Source organism: Drosophila virilis, chromosome 2 (genome assembly GCF_030788295.1).
Source record: "Drosophila virilis strain 15010-1051.87 chromosome 2, Dvir_AGI_RSII-ME, whole genome shotgun sequence".
Lineage (NCBI taxonomy): Eukaryota > Metazoa > Arthropoda > Insecta > Diptera > Drosophilidae > Drosophila > Drosophila virilis.
The window spans coordinates 3,963,353-3,981,341 of NC_091544.1; the positions used below are offsets into that span (position 1 = coordinate 3,963,353).

A 17,989-nucleotide genomic window follows, 5' to 3' on the forward strand; every position below is an offset into this window, starting at 1 on the left:
AGATATGACGTTCTAAAACGACATAACTCCGCGCGGAGATATGACGTTCCAAAACGACATAACTATGTATGCATGTAAATATACTAGCGGTAAAAATAAAATGTACAATATGCATGTCAATATGTACTTAACTAAAAATTCTCATAACACATGCATAATTTATTTATTTATTCATGATTACGCGCGAGATACATACATATGTATGTATGTTAACTTTGCCATATACAAGTTACTAGAACAAATGAAGAAGAGAGCGGAGAAAGAAACGTTGATAAAGCTCGAGTAAGAGAGTGAGAGAGAGCAAGAGCAAGACAACTGAGACGGCTCGACTAGAAAATTGATTGAGGAAACTTCGGCGGTTCGAAGTCATGCGCTGCTATGCAGTGTCCGAAAATGTTGAGGGTCTAGCTTCCTTCTACGCACACATACATATGTATCTATCCAAACAAAGTCACACATACAAACGAAACATGCTGCGCAGCTTATGCTTCACACTTTTCCCCATATATCTGCAAGCCCGTTAGCCCATGTGTCTCCACAAGGATATTTATCTACACAATAAAATTTAAGTAAACTTAATTTATCTGTCTTAAGTTTTTTATTTTTTATAAATACTTTGAAAAGCTTTGACATTTTGATCTTCACGAATTTGCGTGCTGCGCCTTGCGTGTGTCGAGGGCGTACTGTACCTATGCACTCATTCCTATTTGCATGCATATACATGCATACATACATATGTACACATATATGTACCTATTCCAATAAACGCATTGTATTTCCACATAAGTCTGACGTAATTATTGTGCGCATGTGGCCTGATCTGGTTTGGTCCTCAACTCGAGCCAATGCTTGGGCCAATTTTTATCAACAACAAAGCAGTTAGATTTGTTGCTGTTGTTGTTGGATCTCGTTTTGCGGTCTGCTCGCTAATCGACCGCTTTTCACCGTTAAGTGGCGTTAAGTGCCACCACAAAGAAAAGAAGGGAAAATAAAAACAATGAAAAAAAAAACAACAAAGAATTAATCTGATTGGCTTATTGATGAGTTTCAATTTTCTCGCATACGTTTATTGAGCAAATGCGAGAGATTCACACAGCGCCCGCTGCATTGAAATTTTAATGACGCATAATATCATCAACACATTCGACTTTTGCTGGCATCATAAACAAAACCACCTAAAATTACGTACCCGCCCTCCCCGCAACCGCTCGTAACATGAGCAGCTGAAGAATACTGTGAGCACACACACACAGTCAAACATGCGGGCGTTTGACTTTTCGTCACATTGAAAACATCGAATTTTAGTTCCGTGCATTCTTGATTGATCTATGAGGGCGGCGGTTCGATCCTCTATCATCAGGATAACCTTAACTCTATGACGAACGATGACGTCACAACTACGCAGTTGAGTAAAATCATACCATGCGACTTATTTAACTGTATTCCTTAAATATTTGATTTGTATACCCTGCAATGGGTAAAATGGTTACACGGGTTATCAATGTTAATATCTGCAAAACCTTGTCAAATCGGACTACCTTATTTAATGACCTATAAATCTTTTTATATAAGCATTTCGTTAAGGGTATTTAAACTTCGGTGTGCCAAAACTATTTCCTCTTAACAGCTTTTATTTTCCGATAAAAAGTTGTGGCTGGCAACTCATTTAAAAAAAGTATTTAATTTTCGATATATAGTTTTCGATAGTCTCGATTCGTGCTAAGAGCTATCGATAGTTCGTTTACATATCGGATCAGCTGATTCTTGTTGAACAGTGCTGTAAAATGCATTTGTTGTTGTTTTATAATCGTTCAGCTTAGTTTTATGAAATAGATTTGTTTTAAATAAAAATGATTCGCAAATTGCATGGCATATTGCGATTGCATAGCACAGTTAATCAAACACGCATTAGACAGCGAGCGCCCACGCTCCTCGCCAGAAATTATGCCACAGACGAGGCCAACGAGAATGCCAACACAGACGATGCGAAGAGCAGCAAAAAGAATAATGCCGGCACGTCCAGAAGCCTACCTGCTATACGGAATCCGTTTACAGCTGCGCAGGAGAAGACCAAAAATTCGTATCTGACAATGGTCGAGATCTTTGCGGAACGCGATGTGCACCGGCGGAACCATGTCGAGTTCATATATGCCGCACTCAAGCACATGCCTGACTTTGGGGTCGAGCACGATTTGGAGGTCTACAAGGCGTTGATAGATGTTATGCCCAAGGGAAAGTTCATACCGACGAATCTGTTTCAGGCCGAGTTCATGCACTATCCCAAGCAGCAGCAGTGCATCATTGATTTGCTCGAGCAGATGGAGGACTATGGCGTTATGCCGGACTACGAAATGGAGGCGATGCTGTTGAATGTGTTTGGCAACAAGGGACATCCGCTGCGCAAGTACTGGCGCATGATGTACTGGATGCCCAAATTCAAGAATCTATCGCCATGGCCGCTGCCCGATCCCGTGCCCGATGATACGCTAGAGATCGCCAAGCTGGCCGTGGAGCGCATGTGCACGGTCGATCTGCGTTCCAAAGTTGAGGTGTTCCAAGCCAGTGAAGTAAAAGACTCACTGGACGACACGTGGATTGTGAGCGGCATGAGCCCGGAGCAGTCGAAGCTGTTGCGCGAGCACTCCCGACAGAAGGCGCTCTACATTGAGGGTCCTTTCAACATTTGGATACGGAATCGGCGCATCAATTACTTTACGCTGCGCGCCGATGCCGATGCAGAGTTTTTGGCGCAGCTGGACGAGCGAGAGGTGGATGAGGATGATGTTACCCAGATCGGTGTGCCGTTCTTTGGACGTGCGCCGCCGCGTCGCCACAACCAGCTGGGCAAGCTGCGCTCGGTCCACCATCAGGACGATGGCACCATATTCGCCATCTGCGCGACTGGCACCTCCACCAAGGACTCGCTGCTTTCGTGGATTCGTCTGCTCGAGGCGCATGGCAATGCGTCGCTAGGCGAAATACCCGTACTCTTTAGGTTCACGTCGTCCTTGCCCGACAAGGCCGAGCAAATCGAAGGCCCCTCCAACATGCCGGCGCACACCCGGGCTACGACTAGCAATAAGGAACAGTCTGACAGTAGTAGACCGTAGCGTGTTATTTGATATATTGCTGAATTGCTGAGCAACATGTTCGGTTGCGGAGTATATTATCGTCTAGTTTTTATTAAGTATTCGTGGGCAAAATTAAAATTCGTACATTATTTTCAATTTGAAATTGCATTGTCTAATGAATCAGTTATCCGTAACGTAACTGTGTTTAGAAACTGGAGGAGTTGAGCTTAAAATAAAAATCACAGAACTCGAAACTAAATGTAAAGAAGATCTGCTACAAGTTCGCGGCGTATACGCAATATTTTGCATACGCTAATCGATACCTCTAAACTCTAGTCGTAAATAATATGTACATGTCTACATATGTTATCCGTATTGAGATATATTGATAAGCTTTAATAATTATTAAGCTGTCCACTGGCCACGTGCAGCGTCGAGTTGCAACTAGAAGTAAAACTGTTCTGCATCTATTTCGTGCGCGTCTTGTTGACGGGAAATACTTGGGTGACGACGCCTATGCCCTTGCTGGACATGCCCTCGCGGAACAGTATGCGCATGCCGGGCCGCACATACTCCGGATGTCCAACAAACTCAAACATCACAGAGGCCGAATCATTGGTGCCCAGCTTCTCGCCACCCATTATGCCGCGTATAACAGCCGTCTGGCGTATGCTGCCGATGTGCACCGTGGTCTGAAAGCCCACATAAATGGCTGTTGCATGGAACAGCACCGAGACCTTGGCCTACAATGGGAGACAGTATACGTTATTAGAGTGTCAAATGTAAATCTCGATAGCGCTGCACCCACCTGAAAGAAGTAAGTGCCGTACGGTTCGTCCAGGTTGCCAGAGTCACCCAGCAGCACCATGCCGCTGCGCAGTGATGGCAGCTCCTGGGTTGGCGTAAACGATAGAGACGCACTTTGGCCAGCGCGCACCACCCGACACGGTGCCTTGTTGCGATGTATTGTATGAACGGTGACTGCATGAAAGCTGCCATCCGGCAGGGGTCCTATTTTCATGGGCATATTTTCGGTGAGCACGCCCTGTACCAGCAGGCCGCCCACAACGGGGCCAACGTCGGTTACCCTAAAGATCTCATCGATTTGGAACTCGCATGGCTCTAGCTCGAGGCGATCCTTTTCCGCATTGCTGATGCCCGGCGAGAGCACGTACAGAAACTTGGTGACCAGACTCAGACCAGTGCCAGTCACATTTGAGACACAAAATATGGGCACAATATTCTCGGATTGCTGATTCGAGCCAGCCGAAATAGCCTCATCCGTGTCGGTGACCAGAAACGGCACCTTGCGGCAGCCAATATTTGTGAGCAGTGTGCGCAGCTCCTGCACTGTGGCATCCGGCGATGTGATATCCGTTTTGGTAATCAATATAAAGAAGGGCATATCAAGGGCGCGCACTATGGCCAGATGCTCCTCGGTGGTGTCGTTACAGCCGCTGCCAGCGGACACCACAAGCATGGCATAGTGTGGCGAGTAGCCGCTCAACGCTTGAACCGTGGTGCGCATGTAGCGTCGATGGCCTGCCAGGTCCATGAAGGTCACCAGCTTGGTTGAGCGATCGCTGATCTCCTCGGCCGTCATCATTTCATTGTATTTGTAGTTGACCACATTGCCCAAGGCATCGAAACCCAGAGTTTCATGCGAGATGCATGAAGTGCGACCTGTGCAGGGAGCTTGGATTAGTGACTGTAGCTGGGAATCTTAAGTCTTAAGCTATTACCGGACTGAATCTCGTGCATGTGCCGAAACATATTGAGGCGCGCGCGTCCATGTCCATTGTCCAGTTCATCCTGGGTGAGCACGCCCAGCAGCGTGGATTTGCCCGCATCGGCGCCACCCAAAACCGCCACGCGCACTTCAATGTTGTGCTGATCGTCGGGTATCTTGCGGACCAGCACCTCGGCAACGGATCGCCGCCCGGCAACTGTCTTGCTCCTCAGCACGGATGTGCTGGCGCCCAAATGATGAGCCATTTGCTTGAGCGTGGTCAGCGATGCGTTCATATCCTTCTCGCTCAGGCCCTGCAGATGGCCCGCATCCGAAACACCAATCTCGTAGATGGCCTCGCCGTGACCCTCGCGCAGGCGCCATTTCATTTGCGTGACCAAATGCTCGAAACGCTGCTTCGACGGATTAACCAGCTTCAGCTTATACTCCACATTGCCCAGCTGCGGCTCCGGCGGCAGGGCGCCCTGCTCAAAGTCAAAGATTAGATTGCTGTTGCTTATATTGTTGTTGTTGTTGTTGTTGCTGCTGCTGTTGTTGTTTTTGCTGATCTTGTTTTTGCTGGTCTTGTTTTTGCTGCCATTGAGATTGGCATCCACCTCGTACTCGCTGTTGCCGCTGCTGTTGCCATTCAGCTCCTGCTCCTCATCGAAGCCATCGTCCGGCTGGTTGGGATCGAATAGACTAAGAAACGATTCCATATTGTGGCTGCTAACTGTAAAAACAGAGAGAGCAAAAGAACAAAGGAAAACTCACAACATGTATTTTCTAAACATTTTCGGATAAATGCGCCATTTAGAGTACAAATTTATATTTTTGGCTTGGCCAAAAGCAAGCAGCGAGGCGACCTTGAAACTCTTGTTTATGTGCACACACACACACACACACACACGCACATGCATGCAACACACACACATTGCTGTTCCTATATACACTGCATAAGTACATGAAATTCACAATTAATATTTATTATTAATTTACCAATGCTGCAAAATAAACTTTTAATATTAAGCGCCTTTTGCTTTCGCCTAAATCAGAACGTTTACCGTTTCGAACCGTTATTGTGGCTCTTGTGTACGATTGTGTCACTGGCACGAAAAAATCGATTTTGGGGACGCTGGCGCTTTGGCCCAGTCTTTACATACACACATACTCGTGCACATGTAAATATATACACACACATGCATATGTAGTTGTTTCTTTTTTTGCTTTTGGCTGCTGTTCGCATCTTGTATGTACTTTTTGTGCTTTTTGTTTTCAGCTGCCTTTCGATTTTGTTTATAACTTGTTCTTGCTTTGTGGCAAACGCACGTAAGAGCTTTCCGTTGCTTGTTCTCTACACTGGGGCATATTCGCACTGCGCTAACTTGTGACTTGTTATGCGATTGTATTTATAGCAGCGCAGATGTAGAGCGCATGCAGCAGTCGGTTAAGCTGAGCTTGAATGTTCCGCTCGTTATTGGGCCGTGCTTTCTGTATGTTTTTTCGCATTTTGTCGTTGTTGGCACTGCTCCTTGGTTTTCTATACAAATCGCCAGCTATGTATGTATTTGTTTTGATCAGCTGCGACGACGCTGAATGAATATGTCAGATAACAAATTTGCACTTCTTTTGTGTTTATTTATTTCAAAGAAAGCTTTCGATGGGAATTACGTGCATAAATATGTTCACAATGAGTACGTGTCAATTTTATACAAAATAAACAGTTGTAAATACCACAAGCATACACGTAAACAGTTGCATATAAATAATTACTGTATATGTATGTATGTATATCAAAACAATATGCAGCCCGTCTTGCCGAGCCCCCTTTCCCGCGTATTTACATATTTCATCATACTTACATTTCACAATAGATGGTAAAACGTCTTGAGCCAAACCAGTTTTATGCGCGCAGTTTTTTTGTGCAATTTATGTTGACGAATAATGCACTCGGATTGCGTGAGACGCTTTGTCTTAATGTATGCTTGGATAATTAATTTTAACAAAAATATACGATTACGTCGCCATTGGACACTATGCACTTATAATTTTGGGAATTTGGCGCCAAGAAACAACCACAACAATAACAACTATACTGCTTTGATTACATTATTATTTGTAAATGAGCTTGTCTGGGCTAAGCAAGTGTAAAAAATAATATGGGAAACTAAGCGTAGTCCCTCTTTTACTCTTATTTCATTCTGCTAATAAATTATCGATAACAAATCAGCTGCAAATCGTTACACCGACAACAGAGTGACCAGCTGTATTTCAGAAAAAACCTGGTTTGATTTGAATATTGTAACAGCTTTCTGATTGGCCACAAAGCGAAAAGACACGAATGGGATGTCAACGTGCTATTAATAGTCTAATAAAAAAAATAAATATTAAAAACAATAAATGTATCTGCCTTATTGACATAAACCAGTTCAAATTGAAACAAAATCAATTAACCCGCCAAAACCTATATTCACCATTCACCATAGCAGCTTTCAATTAGTGCTGCCAACTTGTTTGGATTACAAAAAGACTGCTGCAAACAATTTAAATACTTGTTTATCAGGCATAGTTTCGAATCGTCTTGAGGAACACGTTGCTACGTAAACATGCCTATCGTATATTGCGGAACGATTGTGCACACCAAATCTTTTGACGAATTTGAGTCTTTTAAGCAAGGCTTTATTGCCGTTGAAGATGGAAAGGTATGTAAATATTAATTTGTAAAATTTAATTACATTACGATTAATTATTGATTAAATGTTACCATTTAGATAATTGGCATTGGCAATGATTACCAGAGTTGGTTGGCGACCGCAAAGATCGATCCCAAAACCTTAACCGAAGTGCGCCTGTCGGAGTTTCAGTTTCTCTCTCCCGGCTTTTGTGACGCCCACATTCATGCGCCCCAATACGCCCAAATTGGCCTGGGCATGAGCGTTCCGCTGCTGGACTGGCTAAATAAATACACATTTCCCACTGAAGCCAAATATGTTGATCAAGAATTCGCACTGGAGATCTACAGGGCTGTTGTCGTAAGTATAGCTAGAGATACAGTTAAATATTATTAGTTTTCGCTTATATTCGTAGTTAGATTCTTATCATATGGCACGTTTCCAAGCACATACGCACACTCACACACATGAGTTATCACTCTCAACACACACACACACATAACTACACTTGCCGATCTTTAACATTCGGCTCTCACTCTCTCACACACACATGCGAGTACACTTGCCTATCTTTAACGATTGGCTTTCACTCTCTCTCTCTCTCACACACACACACATGTGTAGGTGTGTGCTCAGTTACATCAGCTGCTGATAATTTAATACTCTATAGGAAGCTACGCTACGCTGCGGCACCACATTGGCCTCCTATTTTGCCACCAACGACTTGAGTTCCACGTTGATTTTAGCCAAGGAAGCGGCTCGTCAGGGTCAGCGGGCATTGATTGGCAAGGTCTGCTCCAATTGCAACAGTCCCGACTACTATGTGTGAGCAACTGAAGCATGACAATTGATTGAGCTCAATTGAGATAATTGTTATTTGTTTGCAGAGAATCGACAAACGTAGCGGTTGAGGGCACCGAGGAATTTGTTGCGGCAATACGCAAGCTGGAGAATCCGCTGGTGCTGCCGACAATTACGCCACGTTTTGCGCTTAGCTGCAGCAAGGAGCTGTTGCAGCGACTGGGCGACATAGCCAGGAGCCAGGATGTGCATGTGCAGAGTCACATTAGCGAGAATCTGCAAGAGATCCAAGTGGTGAAGGATATTTTCAAAACCAGCTATGCAGGCGCCTATGATGATGCGGGACTGTTGACCAAAAAGGTTTGTGGCACAGCGAGGCACATCTCACGCTCAACTAATGTGACCTTTCACACAGACTGTCATGGCGCACGGTGTGCATCTGGAGGATGACGAAATCGCATTGCTTCGAGAGCGTGGAACCGCTATTATACATTGTCCTGCTTCCAATACGAATCTTAATTCGGGCCTGTGCGATGTGCAACGTCTTATCAAAGCTGGCATAACTGTGGGCCTAGGAACTGATGTGGCTGGAGGAAATTCCGTCTCGATTCTGAATGCCATACAGCGCACTTTGGATGTTTCCAAGCATCTGGAGTTTTTCAAGAAGCAGCACATTTGCGGCACGGGCTCAGCCAAAGTGCAGGATAACGACTATCAGCAATTGTCCTACAAGCAGGCTTTCTATTTGGCCACCTTGGGTGGGGCTAAGGCATTGGCACTGGATCACATAACTGGAAACTTTGCTGTTGGCAAAGATTTCGATGCTCTTCTGGTGGACGTAAGCGTGCTGGAGAAACCACATCGTGCGCTTACCGTAGACGAGCTATTGGAGAAATTTATCTTTACTGCCGACGATCGCAACATAACCGCCGTATTTGTAGCTGGCAAGCGGGTCAAAGGTTGAAAATCCAAGTATGAAAAGAATCCGTTCTAACAGTACCACTTCACAGAGAAATGCATAGAGAATTTATTACTTAGTTTTGTGTATTATGTATGGATTTCGATTTAAATGCTGAAAATAAAAGGTTTTCTTTTGGGTTAACAATAAATCAGAGCTTTTACATCCTATTTAGTATAGTTGGATTGGTCTACCACACATAATCATTAATTTTTACAAACAGTTATATATGTACTCATATTTATATATATATATATTTAATTATATAAACTTATTCAGTTTCCATATCTGCATAGGCGTGTTTATAATCACATATTGGGTTGGGAACAGGTCATTTTTGTTTTGAACGCCAATTATAATTGAGCTGTTGATTGAGTATATATATTAAATCGTTAGTCAGACAAATAATAGCTATAGCGTGCACAGATAAAACTGCTTTAAGGATCTGGCTAATCGCCAGAGATCCTTAAATTGTATTATCAACAGCCTCTGCTGCACACACACTTTCTACGTGTATTGAATACAGTTTTTCTTCTATGCTCGTAATATGGGCATAAATGGGAATGTGGGCGCATAAGATTTAATTACAAAATTAAGTAAATTGTCCGTAGATATTTTAGAATTTCAAATCGGGTTCATTTTGGGCTAACTAAAATGCGTATACCTAAATGCGGCATACACAAATACTTTTACTTTACACATTAAAGCTTAAACTCTTAAATGGCTTTAAACTAGTTTTAGCTAATAGAAGGATTGTGTCAAAACTATATATGTTTATGTGTACATATTATAGTTTTAGGACGCATTTTATGCATTGAACATGTTTTGCTGCGTGGCATCGTTCTCAAAATCCGTCCAAGCATTATTTAATTCAATAAAAATAAGCTTGGCGATTTCCTCGTGCTCGGTCCCATTATGCTGTAAATAAATATATATATAGAAATTTAAATACTTTTCGACTATCAATCAGTTCACATACTTTATCGGGATGCACGGCCAGGCAGGCACGTCGATAAGCCTTCTTTACCTCAGCCGGCGTAACCATGGTGGACATTTCGCAGCGCTGCCATTTGGCATTCTCCCAGAGCACCGTATGCATCGAACAGAGCAAGGCGCGTATGTTGTTCTTCTTGCCATCGGTCTGTAATTCCAATATTAGGCAATATATTAATGCTAAGTTTAAGTTAATAGTTATGCGCTTACCCATTCCATTATGCGCACTTTCTTGGGATCCATATCCTTGACCAGCTCCTCTTTGCGCATTTCGTTGATGGAGCGTGGACCCTGATTCATTTTGCTGCCAAACGAGTAGCCCTGTTGTCCCAGAATATCCGCAAAAATGTCTGAGCTCTTGGGAGCACCGCCAGCAGCCGTCTGTTGCGAAGACTTTGGCGCATCGAAGTGGGTGCGGCTGTAGTCGGGACGTGACTGGCCGGCCTGAGGTTGCGGTTGCGGCTGCGGTGGGGTCCTGGCAAACGCGGGCTGTGCCTGCGGTTGAGGCTTCGCTTGTGCCTGAGCTTGAGTCTGTGGTTGACTCGCAGCTGGTTTGTGCGTAGGACTCGTGTATTGTGTTGCCTGTGGGCTCTGACCAACGGGCGTGTTGCCCGCCGACTTGGCACCAAGCGTGCTACGGTTAAAGTTTAAGTTCAGATCCGAAGCCAGATTGGCAATGTCAGCAAATGGATCTAAAGGTTTTTGTGGTTGCGTAGGCGATGGTTCTTTTCTGGGTGCAGCCGGTGTCGTCACAAAGGTGGGTACCGAGCCCATAAAAGGTGGCAGGTTTGTGCTAGTGGTTGGTTTCAGGTTGGTCGGACCGATCCCACCGCTCTGATCAATGGAGCCGAATATATCAAAAAGATCTGAATTGATTTTGGGCTGTGGCGCAGCTTGTGGCGGCGGCAGCACATCCGGAATGGGTGCTGATCCAATGCCCGTAGAGTCATCATCTCCAAACGCGCCCAACAGATCGAAGCTGGCATCTGAGCTGGGCATGGCGCTTGCCAGCGGATCAGCAGCAGCCGCTGAGGCGCCCGCACTTGGCTGCTGATTCAGATTGAGCAAGTCGATGGGCGGCGAGGGTTCTGGCATTGCTGCCGGTGCATCATGAGCAATTTCCGTGACATCGGGTAGCACCAGCGGTGAGCTAGATCGATCCGGCTTTGTAACAGACGGCGGCGGTGAGGATCGTGTCGTGGGCTTGGTTACTGCAAACCAGAGAGATTTTAATCAAATTCATTTTGATGGATTTAAGCTGGGCGGCTGCTTACCAAAATTATCCAGCATCTCGACATACTCCAAATCGGAGCTAAATAGATTTTGCGCAGCACGCTTGGCCTTGGCTGGCAGCCACGGCGGCTTGTGGCTGGGCGGAGTCTCCGTTTCCGTAACGCTCAACGAGAGCGATACGCAAAAGTTTGGCGGCACCTGCTCTGGATCAGGCAGATCATCGAGATCATGAGCGTTGAACGTAATTAGTGTCTCCGGCTCGGGCACAAAGCCAGTGTTAATTTGGAACTGACAAATCTTGAGGCCCTGTGGACGCACCATGCCCTTTAGCGCATTTCGCGCATGGTACAAAACCACAGTCAAATCGCCGCAAACTGTTAAATTAATGGGCAAAACAATTTTGCCAGGACCCGCGAGGTATAGACTGTAGAGGAAAATAGAAAAGTTAGCTAACAGCATGAAAAATAATTATCATAACCAATTTACCGCATTTTCTCGTATTCCTGCAACGTGGTGAGCAGCAGCTTCTCGTTGCAGTAAACCTCCATGTAAATGCGGCAGCCATCACGCGCCTTTGTCATGCGCGGCACGGGCTGGCAACTGATTGAAACTAGATTGATGTTTTTGTAGTGCGGCAACAGTGGTGTCGGACGTAATATATCACCAAAATAGTACAGATAACGAAACTCGGAGGCGCGCAAATTGATGGTGTGACGTTTAACAGCAAACACCTGCACCGCATCCTCCGGCTCGTGCAGCAGATCAGCGTACATAAGCAGAGCGCAAATGACAGTGGCTGCTGTGCAGCCGCCGGAGTCGCCCGTTTGCACAATGACAACAGATTTTGGATCAGCATTTAGGAAGTTGTACATATCCGCCGACACAGTGAACAGGCCCTGCAAATACGCCAGGTGTTAATTGTAAGGGTTTGGCGCAAAAGCGTGGCTGCACACTTACCTGCAGATTGGGTGCATGCGCCTGTGGGCAGCCGTAAACAGAGCCCGCCTCCACGGTGCGCACTGGCGGCGGCAGGCGGGGCACAGTCCGTGCTCCAAAGTTATAAATGCTTATCTTTTGCGGCGCAAAGCGACTCTCCAACGACAGACGCACATCTTCAATATTGTTCGTTTTGTATGTGGACTCAAAGCCATCCGAGGGGCAGGGCATAACCAGAATACGCGATGTGATGTGACTTATATCCAGATCGTTGCGTGCAATGGATTGCTGCATGGTTTGCATCACCTTGGTTGAGGTGTCCTTCAGGTTTTTGAACAGAGTGCCCGCACCACCACGCAGCGAGGAGAGCAAGCTCCCATTGCCATGGCTGGAGGCAGCACTCGAGCCAGCGGCCGCAGCTTGTGGCATATGCGCAGAGGGCGTGGCCGTCGGATTTGGATTGTCACAATAGAACTCGGATTGGCTCACTTCGGGCACACTTCTCGCCGGGCTTTCAGCTGGCGACGTTTCAATGGGCATGCCGCGCAAATCCAACGGCCCCTTGAGTGACCAGTTGTGCGTCTCGGCAATGGCCGCCAAGCGCTCCAGCACCGTCGAGATGTCGTAACGCTCGGCTGGATTCACCTTAAAACAGCCCTTTATAATCTCACGGAAGCAATGATAACGAGAGTCCGGTGGCATTATATAGTTGGCATTGATGATGCGCAGCTTGCCGCCATCCTCGTACGGATGCTTATGATAGCACAGGAAATATAGAATGCAGCCCAGCGCCCAAATATCCGCCTTGGGACCGATCGGATAGTTCGACCAGGTGTCTAGCATTTCGGGCGCCCTATACATGGGCGTTGTCACCGTATTCAGCTGATCCTCGAGCATGTTGCGCTGCTGTGCGCTCCATTCAAATGTGGGCGCCAGCAGCTCCTTGCTGGCCGAGCCAAAGTCGCAGAGTTTGATTTGCTTATCATTGCCAATAAGGAAATTTTCAATCTGTTGGTAGAGAAAAGATCTAAACATTGTTTAATCCAATTAATCCAATCCAGGATTACCTTTATATCACGATGTGCTATGGGCGGCGACTGTGTATGCATGTGGGCAACGGCGCGTGCCATTTGATAGAATATGCGCAGGACAACGGGCGGATCGAACGCCACATTTTCCGCCCTAAAACAGTCCACCAAGGAGCCACCTATGGAACATATGTATATATAAGATAGAGTGCTTCACTAGCAAGCCATCACTTACCCTTGCAGAGTTCGGTTAGCAGCAAGAATTGTGCACCCTGCTGCGATGTTGGAGCAATGCAGCTGGAACCGATGCAAGTGACAATGTTGCCATGTCCAGATAGTTGCTTATGCACGCTAATCTCATTGCTGATGGCGCGGCAGGCCTGCTGATCGGCGGCGATCAGCCGCTTGAGGGCGTACTCCGTGCCAGTTTTTACATCTTGCGCGACGTACACAAACGCATAGCCGCCTGCAAAGAGAACGGGGGAATGTTTGATAACAAAAACACACTGATAAGCGGGGGCGTTCAATTCCACCAAATGACCCGAACCAGACATTTATATAATTAAATATGCATTGTTTATGAAACACAAATTCGGGGAGTAATTATCGTGTGTGTGTGTGTGTGGCTAGATGAGTCATGCTGGGTCAAGAGAACATGGCGTTCTTCGGAACGTTTGAACTTCTTCGCTGACAACTTGGTCACCAATACAAATGCAGCACGAACATGAACATCTCTCGATGCTCGTTAACAAAGCAACAAGTTTTCCATTCTGTTTCAATGCGAAAATCAGAAAGCGAAACAAAAGAGACCGTAGCTGACGTTGAGGTGTCATTAACGCCAGTTTTGAGTGTTATTAAAAAATGTCGGACGAGTGCAGTCCCTTTTTGGACTCCGTTTCCTATTGATTTTTATGCCCTTGCAGTTTGTAATTTGTTGAATTTTTGCTAACCTTCGGCTATGACACATTTTGTGCGTAACTTTTGGCCAGATATTTCGATGTGTTGCCCAACGTAATCATTGTCCAGGCTGCCACTGTTGACTGTGGCATTGCTGGCACCTCCTCCTCCTCCGCTTCCTCCTCCCCCACCATTGCCACCAGCATCGCTCAAGCTGGATGTGGTGTTAAAGTAGTTGAAGTTCAGCGACTTGAAGAAATCGCCCATGTTACTCAGACTAACAATGGTATGTTGTGGATCAAACTGTTTGATTGCTAAACCGCGAGCTAATTATATATTGCTTGTGTTATTTTAACCGAGTTTAAACATTTTCGCTGCGGACACAACAAAAATTGCTGCGTTGGTTTGGTATTTATTAGTTCTGTTCTGGTATTTTTTTTGCTGAGTTGGACGGACAAAAATGGTCAGCTGTTCATTTAACAGTGCACTTAACAGCGCACACAATTTAATACTTGCTGAACTGTTAATAACAGCGGTTGCAGCATTACAGCCGTTACTTAAATTTAAATTTAAGCTTGAAGGAACGGATATATTCGGCACATCAAATTTAAGCCATTACACTAAACGCTTAGTGTTTTATTGATTGTTGAGCTTAGCAAAGATATTTTACAGAATATAACAGTTTGCTATGATACAGTCTAATTGATAATTTAATTTTATATAAGGTGCATAGTGAAATTAATAATACTTGATGGGAGCTTTATGAAATAGTAGTTCGTAAATGAGAGACAAGTCAAACCAGCATGGCTATTATCGCTGATCAAAAATTTTTACATAATATTATATATTCTTATAACAATTATGTGTTATAAATTTCATGACAAAATTAAAATACTCTCTACAGAGGTTATGGGTATGAGTATGATTATTTGTGAATTTGCAATATTTGATGTTATTGAAGGTCTCTTGAAAATAGTTATAGTTGTCTACAAATCAGGAATAGCATGCCATTTTATTTAAAAACTTAATTTATCCAACCATAAAATGCAAATAAGCATACTGCTATATAATGTAACAGAGTGAACGAACTGCAGTAAATATCTTGCTGTAAGACGTGGAGTCATATGTAAAGTGTGGAGTTTTCATGTTAAGTGCATTCAAACCCCTTTGTAGCGGCATTCTAATAAGAATATTAGCTTTCAGCGTTAAACCAGTTGGAATCGTCTTATATAATAGAATTGATGGGGAAGAGCTCGACTTAAGTCAGTGTCTTTTTTCAAGGGCCATACTTATTTACTCCAAAATTATATTTATTTTGTATAATATTTTCCAGATTGCACCAAACTGTGGCTTCTTCGATAACCTTGCGGGTTGGAGTAGAGCCCGCATCTTAGCCAAGACATAAATTACTCATAATTATGTATACTTACATAGGGTAAATAACAAAAATTTCCAACCACATTTGGGTGGCTTTGAACCAATACAAGGTTGTCCCAAACATTTGTTAAAATAAAAGTTATCTATGTACATATTTAACTGCTAAAACAGTTTTTAATTTCGATTTCCGTCGTGTTTTGAAACCGACTTCAAAAAAAAAAAATCACTTGAAAAAATTACAAACTCTTACCATTATTTCGGGTTTGTTGCTGGCTTCAAACAAATGTGAAATGCATGACAAAATCAAGAAAGAGCAAATACGATTTTAAAAGCCATTTACGGCACAATATTGTGTCTGTCCGCTTGAAAGCATAGTACGTTACGGATTGCGATGCCGATGACAATTTCATTTTGTTGTTGTTACCTGTGTGTTGTTACCTGTGTTGTTGCTGTTGCTGCTGTTGCTGCTAGCAAGCTGCGTGTTGCTTGCGTAAATTGAGCGTCTCATGTAATTTTGACACATTTAAAAGTGTCAGGTGTGCAATTTAGTTACATTTGCATTTCTGGCAGACGTAACAAATGCCCGCCCAAACAATCTTACCATGTCATGGATAACTAAAACTAAAACAATGTTGATTAATTAGCCAACTGCAGCCTTTGGGCCTTATCGGCCGGCATTGACACATTTAACGCGTGCATTGCCGATTGCAAATAATTAAAATTAATATATATCATATTTTCCACGCCATTTAGTCGCTAGAATAAAGTAGCTGATATGAATTGGGGGCAAGCTGAGCACACACACACACACACACACACACGCACATTTTGTTTGGACAATTGTGCGGGAAATGCTAGAAAAACCTACAGCTTTTCAGGCAGCCTCCAACTGGACAGTTCAGTACGTCAAGTGGAGCACAACCTCGTGAGTCGTCAATAGAATGGGTTGCCTTGCGCCACTTTGCCAGCTGGCGGCGATATTCTTGCTGCATTGCGCATACGCACAGTTGTACCAGGGCATGCAAAATGGGCAGCACTTTTATCAGACGTTCATGCTGTTTAATCCAGCGAGCGGTCAGCAACTGATGCCCCGACAATATCTGCCCGCACGCATGATCAGCAACAATTTGGTGGAGCTGCCAACCATGGGCATGCCCTGCTCCTGCCAGGATTTCGCCTGCAAGTGTTGCCTGGGTCTCGGCTTTGGCATGATGAGAGACGGTCTCTGCGTTTTGGTCAAGTGCAGCCGGCGGGATTTGAGCGTGGATTTCGCCGTGGAGCTGAATCATCGGTCCGTGGCCAATTTCGGCATATCGCCGCGCAATCTGCCGGACATCTGCTCTCCGCTGGTGGTGCCCATTTTTGTGTCCGCCTGCCTGCGGCTCTACAATATACAAATCATCGAGCGCAGCCTATACGTATGCATTTCCCTCGTATTCAAGATTGCGTTCCAGCCGCTGTTCGAGTACAAATTGAATTGCCTGCAACTGAGCTTCATGGGCGTGGCAGTTGTGCCCGAACGAGATTGGGGCATGGACACGAAGCAGCTGAGATTAGCCCAGGTGACCAATGACAAGCTGGAAATCAATGCAGCTTAAGATACAAGCTACATTTAACTACATTCATCCTCTGCTCATTCTGTTAAATATTAAATCTAAGCAACAAAAAAGTGAAATTTTGTTAATTAAAAAAAAAGCTATTTATTCAAAAGCCGCACCAACAAAAAAGCGCTATGAAAATTGCGAAAATTGCTAATAAAAAGTTGGGCCAAGTGTGCGTGTGTGTGTGTGTGTGTTTGTGTGTGAAAGATGCGGCTGCTTTGTATCTGTATCTGTATCTCAGCATCTTAAACAAGGCACAACACAGCTCATTGGAACACACCTACTTCTGGCCACTTTCGTTAACCATCGCGGCACATGGTAATTATTTTTTTTTTATTATTATTTTCTGCTTCCTATCAGACGGCATGCATCTGAAGGCGACAACCTGAACGGGACGCAGGGTAAGATTTGTGTCTGGGGCGAATCCCGTCGATGACTCTTTATCATCAAACGGCAATTTGTCACTCCTCTAAACACAATTAAAGCTTAAGTCTAGGATTATTCAAGTTGTTTTTTTGACCGAAATGAGTATGTATTTGGATATTAGAGTAAAAAGTGTCTGTTTCTTTGAATCAAATATTCGGATACTCTTGAATGCGTATTCAATTTAGTAACTAATTATCACAATAAAAAAAAAACGCTCTAATATATAATCTATATTATTGTAGATATGTAGATGCTTATCCAATAAGA

The 17,989-nt window shown here is 44.4% G+C and overlaps 5 protein-coding genes across 6 annotated transcripts; 3 read left to right on the forward strand and 2 right to left on the reverse strand.

Annotated features, from left to right (window-relative positions):
- Positions 1-1,775: 1,775 nt before the first annotated feature.
- On the forward strand, positions 1,776-3,234 carry ECSIT (evolutionarily conserved signaling intermediate in Toll pathway, mitochondrial). The gene has a single exon (XM_002058678.4). The coding sequence runs from the start codon at positions 1,851-1,853 to the stop codon at positions 3,108-3,110; it is 1,260 nt and encodes a 419-aa protein (XP_002058714.2). The 5' UTR covers positions 1,776-1,850; the 3' UTR covers positions 3,111-3,234.
- Positions 3,155-6,975, reverse strand: LOC6634968 (GTP-binding protein 2). Of its 2 annotated transcripts, none has more exons than XM_015169332.3 (4): positions 6,663-6,975; positions 4,814-5,533; positions 3,880-4,754; positions 3,155-3,814 (listed from the first exon to the last, which is right to left on the reverse strand). In XM_015169332.3, exons 2-4 carry the CDS (start codon positions 5,517-5,519, stop codon positions 3,539-3,541), a joined length of 1,857 nt encoding a protein of 618 aa, XP_015024818.1. In that variant the 5' UTR covers positions 5,520-5,533; positions 6,663-6,975; the 3' UTR covers positions 3,155-3,538. The 2 variants fall into 2 exon arrangements, with proteins under 2 accessions (XP_015024818.1, XP_002058715.1); XM_002058679.4 differs by lacking the exon at positions 6,663-6,975 and adding an exon at positions 5,800-5,967.
- Positions 6,976-7,343: 368 nt separating this feature from the next.
- DhpD (guanine deaminase) lies at positions 7,344-9,387 on the forward strand. The gene is made up of 5 exons (XM_002058680.4): positions 7,344-7,502; positions 7,572-7,832; positions 8,143-8,297; positions 8,360-8,633; positions 8,689-9,387. Exons 1-5 carry the CDS (start codon positions 7,407-7,409, stop codon positions 9,235-9,237), a joined length of 1,335 nt encoding a protein of 444 aa, XP_002058716.1. The 5' UTR covers positions 7,344-7,406; the 3' UTR covers positions 9,238-9,387.
- aux (cyclin-G-associated kinase) lies at positions 9,300-14,747 on the reverse strand. Its single transcript, XM_002058681.4, has 9 exons — positions 14,372-14,747; positions 13,657-13,887; positions 13,461-13,600; positions 12,415-13,401; positions 11,944-12,353; positions 11,499-11,881; positions 10,435-11,435; positions 10,211-10,372; positions 9,300-10,149 (listed from the first exon to the last, which is right to left on the reverse strand). The coding sequence occupies exons 1-9, from the start codon at positions 14,583-14,585 to the stop codon at positions 10,039-10,041; spliced, it is 3,639 nt and encodes a 1,212-aa protein (XP_002058717.1). The 5' UTR covers positions 14,586-14,747; the 3' UTR covers positions 9,300-10,038.
- A 1,864-nt stretch (positions 14,748-16,611) lies between these two features.
- LOC6634971 (uncharacterized) lies at positions 16,612-17,598 on the forward strand. Its single transcript, XM_002058682.4, has one exon. The coding sequence runs from the start codon at positions 16,637-16,639 to the stop codon at positions 17,291-17,293; it is 657 nt and encodes a 218-aa protein (XP_002058718.1). The 5' UTR covers positions 16,612-16,636; the 3' UTR covers positions 17,294-17,598.
- The last annotated feature ends 391 nt before the right edge of the window (positions 17,599-17,989 follow it).

Bases quoted from the DNA above. Each gene is read 5' to 3' on its own strand.
- ECSIT (XM_002058678.4), top strand. From the start codon at position 1,851: ATGATTCGCAAATTGCATGGCATATTGCGATTGCATAGCACAGTTAAT.
- LOC6634968 (XM_015169332.3), bottom strand. From the start codon at position 5,519: ATGGAATCGTTTCTTAGTCTATTCGATCCCAACCAGCCGGACGATGGC. The intron at 4,755-4,813 runs GTAATAGCTTAA...CTCCCTGCACAG, and splicing joins CATGCACGAGATTCAGTCCG to GTCGCACTTCATGCATCTCG. The intron at 3,815-3,879 runs GTGGGTGCAGCG...CTCCCATTGTAG, and splicing joins ACGGCACTTACTTCTTTCAG to GCCAAGGTCTCGGTGCTGTT.
- DhpD (XM_002058680.4), top strand. From the start codon at position 7,407: ATGCCTATCGTATATTGCGGAACGATTGTGCACACCAAATCTTTTGAC. The intron at 7,503-7,571 runs GTATGTAAATAT...GTTACCATTTAG, and splicing joins TTGCCGTTGAAGATGGAAAG to ATAATTGGCATTGGCAATGA. The intron at 8,298-8,359 runs GTGAGCAACTGA...ATTTGTTTGCAG, and splicing joins AACAGTCCCGACTACTATGT to AGAATCGACAAACGTAGCGG.
- aux (XM_002058681.4), bottom strand. From the start codon at position 14,585: ATGGGCGATTTCTTCAAGTCGCTGAACTTCAACTACTTTAACACCACA. The intron at 13,601-13,656 runs GTAAGTGATGGC...TATGTTCCATAG, and splicing joins GCTAACCGAACTCTGCAAGG to GTGGCTCCTTGGTGGACTGT. The intron at 12,354-12,414 runs GTAAGTGTGCAG...GCGTATTTGCAG, and splicing joins CGCATGCACCCAATCTGCAG to GGCCTGTTCACTGTGTCGGC.
- LOC6634971 (XM_002058682.4), top strand. From the start codon at position 16,637: ATGGGTTGCCTTGCGCCACTTTGCCAGCTGGCGGCGATATTCTTGCTG.